This window comes from Scyliorhinus canicula, chromosome 16, assembly GCF_902713615.1.
Source record: "Scyliorhinus canicula chromosome 16, sScyCan1.1, whole genome shotgun sequence".
NCBI classification, from domain to species: Eukaryota; Metazoa; Chordata; class Chondrichthyes; order Carcharhiniformes; family Scyliorhinidae; genus Scyliorhinus; species Scyliorhinus canicula.
In genome coordinates this window covers 92,003,062-92,017,238 of record NC_052161.1, presented here as the reverse complement: position 1 = coordinate 92,017,238, position 14,177 = coordinate 92,003,062, and the positions used below count along the sequence as shown (strand labels likewise).

The window sequence follows — 14,177 nt, the reverse complement described above, 5'->3', positions numbered from 1 at the left end:
GTGAAGAGAAAAGGATTGATGAAGACAAATGTAGGTCCCTTACAGTCAGAAACGGAGGAATTTACAATGGGGAAAAAAGAAATGGCCGACCAACTAACTTTGGTTCTATCTTCACAAGGGAAGACACAACATACCAGAAATGTTGGGGAAGACAATGTTTAGTGAAAGGGAGGAACTGAAGGCGATCAATATTAGTAGTGAAATGATATTGGGGAAATTGAAGGCTAAATCCCCAGGGCCTAATAATATACATCCCAGAGAACTGAAGGAAGTGACTCTAGAAATAGTGGGTGCATTGGTGGTCATCTTCCAGGATTCAATAGATTCTGGAGCAGTTCTTGCAGATTAGAGAGTAGCTAATGTAACTCCACTATTTAAAAAGGGAGGTAGAGAGGAAACAGGGATGTATAGACTAGAAAGCCTGACGTTGGGAGTAGGGAAAATTCTAGAAGCCATTATCAAGGATTTTGTAGCAGAGCACTTGGAAAACAGTGGCAGGATCGGACATAGTCAGCATGGATTTATGAAAAGGAAATCATGCTTGACAAATCTACTAGAATTCTTCGAGGATGTAACTAGTGCATTGGCTTATTTAGTCGTTCATAAGGCTTTCAACAAAGTCCCACATAAGAGATTAGCATGTACAATAAAAATGCAAGGGATTAGGGGTAGCGTATTGAGATGGATAGAAAATTGGTTGGCAGACAGGAAACAAAGAGTAGGAATAAACGGGTATTTTTCCAAATGACAAGCAGTGACTAGTGGGGTAATTCAGGGTTGATGCTGATACACCAGCTATGCACTATATATATATCTATATAGAAATTATTTAGATGAGGGATCTAAATGCAATATCTCCAAATTTGGAGATGACAAGTTGGGTGGGAGGGTGAGCTGTGAGGAGGATGCAGAGATCCTTCAGTGTGATTTGGACAAGTTGAGAGAGTGAGCAGATGAATGGCACATGCAGGATAATTTGGATAAATGTGAGGTGATCCACTTAGTTTGAAAATGGGAAGACATTATTATCCCAATGGCCATAAATTAGGAGAGGGGAATGTGCAACGAAACCTGGGTTCCTGGTACACCAGTTGTTAAAGGTAAGCATGCTGGTACAGCAGGCGGTAAGGAAGGCAAATGGTATGTTGGGCTTCATAGCGAGAGGATTTGAGTTCAAGAGCAGGGATGTCTTGTTGCAATTATACAGGGCCTTGGTAAGGCCACACCTGGAATATTGTGTGCAGTTTTGGTCTCCTTATCTGAAGAAGGATGTTCTTGTTCTGTAGGGAGAGCAGTGAAGGTTGCCAGACTGATCCTGGGATGGTGGGATTGACATATGAGGAGAGATTCAGTCGCTTAGGATTGTATTCGTTGGAGTTCAGAAGAATGAGGGGTGATCTCATAGAAACCTATAAAATTCTAACAGGACCAGGCAGGGTAGATGCAGGAAGGATGTTCCCAATGGTGGGTGTGTCCAGAACCAAAGGTCAAATTCTGAGGATAGAGGGTACACCATTTAGGACAGAGATGAGGAGAAATTCCTTCACCCAGAGAGAGGTGAGCCTGTGGAATTTGTTACCACAGAAAGCAGCTGAGGCCAAACATTGTTGGTGGGGTTCTCTGTTCCTGAGACTAAGAATTGACGCCAGGCAGGATTCATGGACATGTACGACAGCAAAACCGGCGCCGCATCTGGACTGATTCAGCGACCATTGCTGGGCTAGCACCGGTGCCACATAGAACACAACCTATTCCAATGAGAGACGGTGCCGGATTCGTGACTGACACTCAGGAAGCTGATGTGCTGCAGCTGCATGTACGCACTTCACTCCCCAGACATACCGTCCCAGTCAACAAGATGACAGCAAGGAGAGTGGCCCTGAGATTCACGGACGCCGAGCTAAAGACGCTGCTGAACACCATGGAGGAGAGGTGGGCTACCCTATACCCTGGCTTGGGAAAAAAGGCTGCCTGCTGTCTCTTTTCGCCGTCCCTGGGCATGGATGTCAGAGGCAGTAAGTGTCACGAGCAACACCATCCGGAACGGCCAGCAGTGCTGTAAGAAACTACGACCTCCTCAGGGCAGCCAGAGTGAATAAGCAGCATTTTGCCCCTGGCACCAACACACTCCCGAAATCCTATCCACGCCCCCCACCACCCAGAGGGTGGCCGAAACCCCCACCCTGCACTACATGCTGGCACACATACCGGCCACCATGGCCGGGTGCCCTGGCCACTGAAGCCCACCAGCGGCCCACCTCCTGGGCTGTATGCATCGGACTAACACTGCATTTTCTGTTTTCCTCCCCCAAGGAACTGCCGGGAGTAGGAGAGGTCTGAAGGGAGACCGCCAGACCTGCGGCCCCTCACTGTGGAAGAGCAGCAGGGCCCTGGATGTAGAACATACAGTGCAGAAGGAGGCCATTAAGCCCTCACGTCCACCCTATCCCCGTAACCCAATAACCCCCTCCTAACCTTTTTGGTCACTAAGGGCAATTTATCATGGCCAATCCACCTATCCTGCATGTCTTTGGACTGTGGGAGGAAAATGGAGCATCCGGAGGAAATGCACGCAGACACGGGAGAACGTGCAGACTCCGCACAGTGACCCAGCGGGGAATCAATCCTGGGACCCTGATGCTGAGAAGCCACAGTGCTATCCACTTGTGCTATCGTGCTACCCCACTGAGTTGCAGTTCCCTGTGATGTGTGTCACCCCACCCAACACCACCCTCACCCACACACTACCCTCACTCACACCCACCTCACCCCCACTCCACATATTCCCACGTTCCCCAATCCCATCGATTGTGGAGATGCAGTCACAGAGCCAGGGACATGGGGGGTTCTCGGTGAGCATCTACAGCCTGCAGGCACAGGTGGAGGAGACTAACTGCATGCAGGAGCAGGTGGTGGTGCCGGCCATGCATGCCACCCCGGCCAAAACCGCCACGTCCGCGGTGGAGGCTTTGGGGGTGAGGGTTTCATCTAACGATCCGCATGTCCCAAGCCTGGGGCAATCTGTGCAGACACTGGCTGAGGCCAAGGACAGGGCTGTTCATTCACAGGCAGCCATGTGTCTGGGCCACCTGGATATTGCAGCAGTAATCCTGAGCTTGGCCCAGTCACAGCAGACCACGACCGAGAGCGTTGGCGACAGTGCCCAGGTGCTGGCCGATGTGGCACAGACACAAAGGGAGGTGGCCCAGTCCCAGAGGGAGATGGCGCAGTCACTGACTGATGTGGCACAGACCCAGAAGGTGGTGGTACAGTCACAGCATGATGTAGCGCAGTTCCACACGGGGGTGGTCCATTCCCTGTGTTCCATGGCCACGAGAATGTAGACCCTGGTCGAGACGGCAGTGGATCTTAGGACTGGCAAGTGGCGGGGGGAGCATCAGGGGTTAGTTCCCTTTCCACCCCCTGTCCCATCGGGCACCCCGAGGTTGGGTCCATCCAGGCCCAGTCGCCCCGGAAGACGCCTGCCAAAGGGGACCCAGGTCAGAGGGCAGGAATCAGATCAGGCAGCCTCCACTCCTGATATACCGTCTGGGGATCCACCTAGACTTAGCCATAGGATCCATAAGGCTAGAAAAGTAGACAAAAGTTAAGTTGGCATGAATGCAATGCATAGTTTTGTAATAGGGGCTAGGGCATGTATCCGTATATATATTTCACATTAACCACCTGTAGACAATGTTACAACCTGCCATGGTGCTCTGTCAGAAGGGTGTGAGGGGTGGGCTGGTCTGGGCTGGCTCTGGAGGGGGCGTGGGTAGGGGGGGAATTGGCAGACACTGTGAGTGGACTTGACTCACCATTCCAGTGTCCCCATTCCCCACCCTCTTCCCCCACCATCCCCACCTTCGCGACCTCAGGGATTCAATGGGGCCGTATGATGGAATAGCCAGCTCGCATGCAGGGATCACAAATGGTGAAATGTGCTACTTGGGCAGGAGCCAGACATTGTCAAACAATGTGGAGCACCAGAGCTAAATCTCAGAGCGGTTTTTATCATCCTCCATCCATGGCTGTTGCTGCCAACCCAGGGCCCGCAACCCGTCCTGTGGCTGGTATATATCACGGAGGGGGTTGCAGGCAGGGGTATGGCTGGGGTTGGGGGTGTGTGGGGGTCAGATGCAGTATCCTGCCTCACATATTGTGTGGCATCCTGTGCCTGCCCGGGCCTCATGTCCTGCCCATCCTTTCAATACCCTGCAATCTCCTCATCAGACTAGGCCTGGCATCATCCTCCTCCTCCAGTATGTTGTCCCTCTGTTGCGCGATGCTGTGCAGGATGAAGCAGACCTTCAAGATGTAGCCGACCTTCCCAGCACCATCCTGGTCCAGGCACCTGAATTGCATCTTCAGGAGGCTGAAGCATCGCTCAATCATGCTCCTGGTCATGGCATGGGTGTCGTTGTAGTGGGTCTCCGTGCTGGTCTGAATCTTCCATATAGGCGTCATCAGCTACAACTACAACAGGTAACCCTGTTGCCCAGGAGCCAACTCCCCAGCTGGAGATGCACCTCAAAGAGGTCGGGAATCATTGAATTTGCCAGGATGGTGTCGTGCACACTGCCCAGACATTGGGCGCAGACATGCATGATGCGCATCTGATGGTCACATATCAGCTGCACGTTCATTGAGTGGAACCCTTTTCAGTTTGTGTAGAGCGACCTGTCATCTTCAGGCGCTCGTGGGGTAACATGCATCCCCTCCATCACCCCCTGGACCTGGGGCATCTCGGCGATGGCGGCGTACTCCTTTACCCGGGCATCCTGGTGGGCCCAGTCCACATTGAAATGGATCTATTGCGCTGACTGGGCATAAAGGACCTCTGTGACAGCATGGATCCACCTATGCACCGTGCCTGGAAGAAGCCCATGGCGTTGACGTTCAGGACGACCATCACCTTGACGGCCACTGGGAGCGGGTGTCCTCCCCCATTCCCCGTGGTGCCAGGTGCGCCATGATCTGGCAGATATGTCGCACTGTCTCCCTGCTCAGCCGGAGTCTTCGACAGCATGCCTGGTCTGGCAGGTCCTTGAATGACGCGCTACCGGTGCACACAGTCCTAATGTGGCCCCTCCTTCGAACCTCATCCTTACCTTACATAGAACATAGAACCAGCACAGAACAGGCCCTTCGGCCCTCGATGTTGTGCCGAGCCATGATCACCCTACTCAAACCCACGTATCCACCCTATACCCGTAACCCAACAACCCCCCCTTAACCTTACTTTTTAGGACACTACGGGCAATTTATCATGGCCAATCCACCTAACCCGCACATCTTTGGACTGTGGGAGGAAACCGGAGCACCCGGAGGAAACCCACGCACACACGGGGAGGACTTGCAGACTCCGCACAAACAGTGACCCAGCCGGGAATCGAACCTGGGACCCTGGAGCTGTGAAGCATTTATGCTAACCACCATGCTACCGTGCTGCCCAAACCTTGTTGAGTGGCCAGCTCTCCATCTTCATCCACTGTCTCCTGTTCCTCTGGGACACACTCAGCTGCTGCTTGCTCCGCTGCTTCACCTTCCTCTTCCTCGAGCAGCTCTAGGTCGTACAGCCGCAGTGTATCCCCAAGGCTGCGGCGACTAGGAGGAAGGCCAGTTTGCTGGTTGTATTCCAATATCCATTGTCTGCAGGGTTTGAAAGGCTGACATGTAACATGGTGCGTTCCCCAGTGCCCAACCAGTTTCAACGGCGCCCCCAGTTGTCACTGCAGACTCTTCCCCTACATGTGCCCCCACCCCTCCTCCCCCATCCATCCCCGCACCACTGGCCCAGTCGGTGCCTGGCACCTTGGGGGCCTCTGGCCGTGCTGCCTGCCTCTGCTGATAGGGGTACTGTTGGCTGGCACTGCGCATGCCACCGGTATGGTCCATGGCCCCTGTCTGTAGCCACCCTGTAGGGGCTACTGTGGGTGTTGCCATTGGGTGGGCCGCATGATGCCCTGCTGGTGGGTGATGGCCGGTTTGGGGGGGGGGGGATGTCAGAGGGCGGGGTGCGAAGGTGGTGGGGTGGAGGATAGGAGCTGGGGTGGGGGGGCTGGTGGGGTGGAAGAATAGGGGCTGAGGTGCGGGGGAGGGAGCACTCATACAGCCGATGGCACTCTGCAGAACTATGGGCCAAGGTGGGTGGTCAGTGGGGTGCACAGCAAGATGGCTGCCTTTCAGGACGCAGCAATGCAGGTCCGGACCTGGACACCACTCCAGTCCCGTGGGGGTCACCACAGCCCTTCCCCCCCAGTCACTCCACTGGCCTTGGCAGGGCCCCACCCCATCCCAGCTAGCCCATCCAGTGTCAGAACTGGCAGCCCACGGTCCTACCTCCTCTCTCTCCCTCATCAACCACGGCGCCTGTTACCCAATGTTTAAAACCACAAGTGATCGTCACCATCAGAAATTCACCCCGGTGTAGGTGGAGAATTGCGGGGGGCCCCAGAGAATATCGGGTCAGGCCCGCTAATGATAAGGCAACGGTGTTTACTCTATGTGCAGAGTGGAGCGCATTGACACCGCTGTCATGGCCCCAGAGAGTTGCGTTTTTGAGTGAAATCGGCACCGCCACAATTTTGGCATCAAAACCAATTCCCCGCCCAATCGTGTTTCCCGATTCTGGTGTCAGGCGATGGAGAATCATGCCCTGTATGCTTTCAAGAAGCAGTTGGACATAGCACTCGGGGTGAATGGGATCAAAGGATATGGCAGATTAGGCTATTGAGTAGAATGATCAGCCATGATCATAATGAATGGCAGAGTAGGCTCAAAGAGCTGAATGGCCTCTACTTGTTTGTTTCCAATGTTTCCATAATAAACACAGAGAGGGCTGAAAACATCACAGACACATAAACACCCAGATTCACAGAGAAGCGGCAGTCATAATACACACAGTAGCACAGCGGTTAGCACAGTTGCTTCACAGCTCCAGGGTCCCAGGTTCGATTCCCCACTGGGTCACTGGCTGTGCGTAGTCTGCATGTTCTCCCCGTGTCTGCGTGGGTTTCCTCCGGGTGCTCCAGTTTTCTCCCACAGTCTAAAGATGTGCAGGTTAGGTGGATTGGCCGTGCTAAATTGCCCTTAGTGTCCAAAAAGGTTTGGTGGGGTTACGGGGATAGAGTACGGGTGTGGGCATAGGTAAGGTGCTCGTTCCAAGGGTTGGTGCAGACTCGATGGGCCGAATGGCTCCTTCTGCACTGTAAATTCTATGAAAGATGGATGAAAACATCACAGACACACAAAAACACCGACTCACAGAGAAATACTGATCACAATACTCACAGGGAAGGAAGAAAATATTACAGACACATAAACACCCAGATTCACAGAGAAACAGTGGTCATAATATACACTAAGAGAGATGAAAACATCGCAGGCACACAAACACCTAGGTTTACTAGGAATTAATGATCATAGCATACACAGCGAGGATTTAAAGATCACAGACATAAACACCCAGACTTACCAGGAAATAGTGATAATAATGCACACAGATAGGGATCAAACAAACATAGACACATAAACACACAGATTAACCAGTAAATTGTGATCATAATATGCAGAGAGGGCTGAATGCATCACATACACAACCTAGATTTGCTAGGAAATAGTGATCATAATACTCGGACAACAGAAAATAACAGACACACACACAGATACTCAGATTCACTAGGAAAAAGTGATCATAATACACAAATAGAGGGATGAAAACATCACAGACACAGAAACACCCAGATTCACAGAGAAACAGTGATTATAAGATACACAGAGAGATGAAAATATGACGGACACATAAACATCCAGATTTACCAGGAAATAGTGGTCATAATACACACAGAAAGGGATGAAAAGATCACAGACACAAATGTGTGTTTGCGTGTCTGTGATGTTTTCATCCCTCTATGTGTGTATTATGATCACTTTTTCCTAGTGAATCTGTGTGTGTCTGTTATACTCAGATTCACTCAGAAACAGTGGTCATAATACACACCGATAGGGCTGAATCTGAATACGGTACCATACAAAACTTTTGTGTATTGACTGGTTAATTTAATAATACTCAGTGGCACTGAGAGACAGAGTGATAGACTGAGTCAAGAGAGAGAGAGAGACGGAGCAACTCAGGATGGGAGTGAAATACACGTAGAGGAAATGAATCAGAATGTGAAATGGACATAATGAAGACAAGAACTGCTAACCTTGTTCTCCTCACCCTCCATTTCTCTCCCACTCTCCATCTCTCTCCTGCTCTTTCTCAGGCTGACAGCTTTTGTGTTGAAATCATTCGTACAAGCCCGTCCATACATATTCATCGAAGAGAACATCCTCAAGAAAGCCACCACCTTCTTCCTGAAAAATCGAATGGAGTCTGGCTGCTTTGCCAGCCTGGGCGGCCTGTTCAACAATGCCATGAAGGTACATGGGGCAAAGGGCAGGACAAAGTGTCAGTACTGAGGGAATGCTGCACTGTCAGAGGGTCAGTACTGAGGGAGTGCTGCACTGTCAGAGGGTCAGTACTGAGGGAGTGCTGCACTGTCAGAGGGTCAGTACTGAGGGAGTGCTGCACTGTCAGAGGGTCAGTACTGAGGGAGGGCTGCACTGTCAGAGGGTCAGTACTGAGGGAGTGCTGCACTGTCAGAGGGTCAGTACTGAGGGAGTGCTGCACTGTTGGAGGGACAGTACTGAGGGAGTGCTGCACTGTCAGAGGGTCAGTACTGAGGGAGTGCTGCACTGTCAGAGGGTCAGTACTGAGGGAATGCTGCACTGTCAGAGGGTCAGTACTGAGGGAGTGCTGCACTGTCAGAGGGTCAGTACTGAGGGAGTGCTGCACTGTCAGAGGGTCAGTACTGAGGGAGGGCTGCACTGTCAGAGGGTCAGTACTGAGGGAGTGCTGCACTGTCAGAGGGTCAGTACTGAGGGAGTGCTGCACTGTTGGAGGGACAGTACTGAGGGAGTGCTGCACCGTCAGAGGGTCAGTACTGAGGGAGTGCTGCACTGTCAGAGAGGTCAGTACTGAGGGAATGTTGCACTATCAGAGGGTCAGTACTAAGGGAATGCCGCACTGTCAGGGAGTCAGTACTGAGGGAGTGCCACACTGTCAGAGGGTCTGTACTGAGGGAATGCTGCATTGTCAGAGGGTTAGTACTGAGGGAAAGCTGCACTGTCAGAGGGTCAGTACTGAGGGAGTGCTGCACTGTCAGAGGGTCAGTACTGAGGGAGTGCTACACTGTCAGAGGGTCAGTACTGAGGGAATGCTGCACTGTCAGAGGGTCAGTACTGAGGGAGTGCTACATGTCAGAGGGTCAGTGCTGAGGGAATGCTGCACTGTCAGAGGGTCAGTACTGAGGGAGTGCCGCAGTCAGAGGGTCAGTACTGAGGGAATGCTGCACTGTCAGAGGGTCAGTACTGAGGGAGTGTTGCATTGTCAGAGGGTCAGTACTGAGGGATTGCTGCACTGTCAGAGGGTCAGTACTGAGGGAGTGCTGCACTGTCAGAGGGTCAGTACTGAGGGAATGCTGCACTGTCAGAGGGTCAGTACTGAGGGAGTGCTACATGTCAGAGGGTCAGTGCTGAGGGAATGCTGCACTGTCAGAGGGTCAGTGCTGAGGGAGTGCCGCAGTCAGAGGGTCAGTACTGAGGGAATGCTGCACTGTCAGAGGGTCAGTACTGAGGGAGTGTTGCATTGTCAGAGGGTCAGTACTGAGAGAGTGCTGCACTGTCAGAGAGTCAGTACTGAGGGAGTGCTGCACTGTCAGAGGGTCAGTACTGATGGAGTGCTGCACTGTCAGCGGGTCAGTACTGAGGGAATGCTGCACTGTCAGAGGGTCAGTACTGAGGGATTGCTGCACTGTCAGAGGGTCAGTACTGAGGGAGTGCTGCACTGTCAGAGAGTCAGTACTGAGGGAGTGCTGCACTGTCAGAGGGTCAGTACTGAGGGAGTGCTGCACTGTCAGAGAGTCAGTACTGAGGGAGTGCTGCACTGTCAGAGGGTCAGTACTGAGGGAGTGCTGCACTGTCAGAGGGTCAGTACTGAGGGATTGCGGCACTGTCAGAGGGTTAGTACTGAGGGAGTGCTGCAATGTCAGAGGGTCAGTACTGAGGGAGTGCTGCACTGTCAGAGGGTCAGTACTGAGGGAGTGCCGCACTGTCAGAGGGTCAGTACTGAGGGAGTGCTGCACTGTCGGAGGGTCAGTACTGAGGGAGTGCCGCACTGTCAGAGGGTCAGTACTGAGGGATTACGGCACTGTCAGAGGGTCAGTACTGAGGGATTACGGCACTGTCAGAGGGTCAGTACTGAGGGATTACGGCACTGTCAGAGGGTCAGTACTGAGGGATTACGGCACTGTCAGAGGGTCAGTACTGAGGGATTACGGCACTGTCAGAGGGTCAGTACTGAGGGATTACGGCACTGTCAGAGGGTCAGTACTGAGGGATTACGGCACTCTCAGAAGTTCAGGACTGAGGGAGTGTTGCACTGCTGAGGGAGTGCCGCACTGTTAGAGGGCCAGTCCATTTTCTGAGAAAATATTTTATTGAGGCATTTATAATTTTAACATTCTAAACAACAGAGCGGTCCAGCACACGCAAAAACCCCACAACATACCCAACTTCCCACCGCCCTAACTCTTAGCGACCGGTATACTAGATTCCCTGCCGTTATTCTTCACTTTCATATCCGGTTCCCACCCGGTAACTCAAACTCCTCCTTTAGCCCTCCAGGCTCAGGAAACCTTCCTCAATGAAGAGATCCCCAAATCTCTCAATCCCTTCCTTCTGCCACCTCCTAAAGCTCCCGTCCAGCCCCTCCCCCCCAGAGCAAACCTGTGATTATCACAGATCGGTGACTGTACCGACACCCCCTCCATTCTCATGTGTTGCCTCCATTGCCCTCACACTCTCAGGGCTGCCACTACCACTGGACTTGTGGAGTAACAAGTCGACAAGAACGGCAGAGGTGCCATTAACAGAGCCTTCAGACTCGTGCCCTTGCAAGATGCCGCCTCCACTCGCTCCCATACCGACCCCTCCCCCACTACCCATTTCCTAATCATCAAAATATTGGCCGCCCAGTAATGGTTAATAAAGTTCGGAAGGGCCAAGCCTCCCTCACTGCGCCCCTGCTCAAGAAGGACTTTCTTCACCCTCGGGGCTTTCCCGGCCCATATAAAACCCAAGATCGCCGCGTTCATCTTCCTAAAAATTGCCTTGGGGTGAAGATTGGGAGACACAGAAACACAAACAGCAATCTCGGGAGGACTGTCATCTTCACAGTCTGCACCCTCCCTGCCAATGACAGCGGGAGCAAGTCCCACCTACATTTGCCCCCTTTCATTTGCTCAATATCCCTGCCCAAATTTAGTTTATGAAGCTGACCCCAGTCCCTTGCCACTTGAATCCCCAAGTACATAAAACTCCTTCCCACCACTTTGAACGGCATCTCGCTCAGTCTCCTCTCCTGTCCCCTTGCCTGGATCGCAAAAACCTCACTCTTACCCATATTCAGTTTGTAACCTGAGAACCGGCCAATTTCCTCCAGTAATCTCATCATTCCTGCGATTCACCCCAATGGGTCTGTTATACAAAGGAGAAAATCATCCGCATAAAATGGGACCCTATGTTCCACCCTCCCTCTCACTATTCCCCGGCAAATGTTCGATGCCCTCAGTGCCATTGTCAAAGGCTCTATGACCAGGGCAAACGTAGTGGGGAGAGTGGACACCCCTGCCTTGACCCCCTGCGCAGACTAAAATACTCTGATCGATCACGGTTGGTCCTTACATTCGCCACCAGTGCCTGATATAGCAACCGGACCCGATCAACAAATCCCATAGGTACTTCCACACCACCCGACCAAAGGCCTTTTCTATGTCCATGGCCACCACCACCTCGACCTCACGTCCCTCCGCAGGCATCATTATTACATTTAGGAGCCGCCTAATGTTGGACGTCAGGTGTCATCCCTTCACAAATTCCTTCCTTCTATTACCCCCGGAACACAATCCCATCCGCATGGCCCAGATCTTTGCCAACAATTTTGCATCCACATTTAACAGGGAAATTGGTCTATACGACCCACAACTCTCTGGATCCTTATCCCGCTTCAAAATAAGGGAAATCGATATGTCGGTAACATTGGGGGGGAGCACTCCCAACTCCTTGGACTCATTAAAAGCCTTTACCAGAAGCGGCCTCAACAGCCCGGAAAACTTTTTATAAAACTCAACTGGGTATCCGTCAGGTCCCGGGACCTTACCCGATTGCATTGCCCCCAATCCGTCTATAACCTCCTCCAGCCCAATTGGGGCTATAAAACCCTCCACCAACTCCTCATCTATCCTCAGAAACTCCAGAAATCGCTTTATAGCCTCTTCCCCGGCTGGGGGTTCCGATTTATACAATCCACTATAAAATTCCCGAAACACAACATTCACCCCCGCCAGATCCCAAACCACCTTCCCTCCTGTATCTCTTACTTTCCCAATCTCCCTCCTGTTTCCTCAGCTGATGCGCCAGCATCCTGCTGGCTTTTCCCCCATGCTCATAGACCGCCCCGTTTACCCTCCTCAGCTGTCACTCCGCCTTACCTGTGGACAGGAGCCCAAATTCCAGCTGCAGTCTCTGACGCTCCTTCAGAAGCCCGTCATCCGGAGACTCTGCAACCCTCCTGTCCACCTGTAAAATTTCACCTACCAGCCTGTCTAACTCCACCCGCTCAGCCTTCTCCTTACGGGGCCGAATTGAGATGAATTCCCCCCTAATAACCGCCTTCAGTGCCTCCCACACCACCCCAGCCTAAACCACACCTGTGTCATTGATCTTTATATATCCCCGAATGGCCACCCTCACCCGCTCGCACACCTCCTCCTCTGTTAACAGCCCCACATCTAACCTCCACTGTGGGCGCTGGGCCTTTCCTTTGTTAACTTGCAGATCTATCCAGTGTGGGGCGTGGTCTGACATCAGAATTGCTGAATATTCAGCATCTACTACCTCTGCCAGCAGCGTTTTGTCCAACACAAAGAAGCCTATCCGGGAATACACTTTGTGCACATGGGAGTAGAATGAAAACTCCTTACTCCTTGGCCTCCCAAATCTCCATGGATCAACCACCCCCCCATGCGCTCCATAACTCCCCGCAGCTCCTTTGCCATAGCTGATACCTTCCCAGACCTGTCACTTGACCGGTCCAGCCTTGGATCCAGGACCGTGTTGAAATCTCCCCCCATAATCAGTCGATGTGAATCCAGGTCCGGGATCTTCCCCAGCACCCGAACAAACTCAATGTCATCCCAGTTTGGGGCATATAAATTTACCAGTACCACGGCCATTCCCTCCAATTTCCCAAGAACCATAATATATCTACACCCCGGGTCCACCTCTATATTTCCCACCTTGAATGCCACCCGCTTATTGACCAGGATTGCCACCCCCCTCGTTTTAAAGTCTAATCCCGAATGGAACACTTGCCCGGCCCATCCCTTCCTTAACCTAATCTGATCCCCCACCTTCAGATGTGTCTCCTGCAACATAGCCACATCCGCCTTCAGTTGCCTCAAGTGCGCGAACACACGGGCCCTTTTGGCTGGCCCATTCAGTCCCCGAACGTTCCACGTGACCAGCCTGGTCGGGGGGGCACCCCGCTTCCCCCCTCCCCTGCTGATCAACCATAACCTCTCCTCGGCCAGTCTGCAGCCTATGACCCGCACCTTCCCTGGCCCACTCTCAGGCAACTACCATCATCAGCCCACCTCCTCCTCCATCTTGAAAGTACCTCCCCGTCAGCAGTATAATCCCCCCCCCACCCAACTCCCCTACTCCCCTCCCATCACCCCCCCCCCCCCCACATCGGTTTTCAGCTAACCCTGCACTTTGCTTCCATGAACTAGCCCCCCCAGCTAGCTCATGGCGCCCAGCATCTTACTCCCCACTGGTTCCCCTCCTTCCCCACTCTTAGTGCAAACATCCAAAACAATCGAAACAAAGGCAAGAAGTAAAATCAAACAAACCATCCCTCCCAAGGTCCAAACCCAAAGACCCACCCCGCCTCCCGTAACAAGGAACTATATATCATCCTGACCCAAACAGGACCGAAAAAATATAAAGAAACAAGCAAAACCCCCGAAATAAATCCAAACAACGCAAACCCAAAGTATTTACAGAACATA

General features: G+C 52.3%; 1 protein-coding gene across 1 annotated transcript in view; it reads left to right on the top strand.

Moving 5' to 3' along the window:
- The window catches only part of LOC119951033 (alpha-2-macroglobulin-like), a 226,915-nt gene that overhangs the window by 177,165 nt on the left and 35,573 nt on the right, over positions 1–14,177 (top strand). Inside the window, exon 30 of the mRNA XM_038774067.1 lies at positions 8,271–8,427. Within this exon, the coding sequence (XP_038629995.1) occupies positions 8,271–8,427 (157 nt within the window). The remainder of the gene's footprint in view (positions 1–8,270; positions 8,428–14,177) is intronic.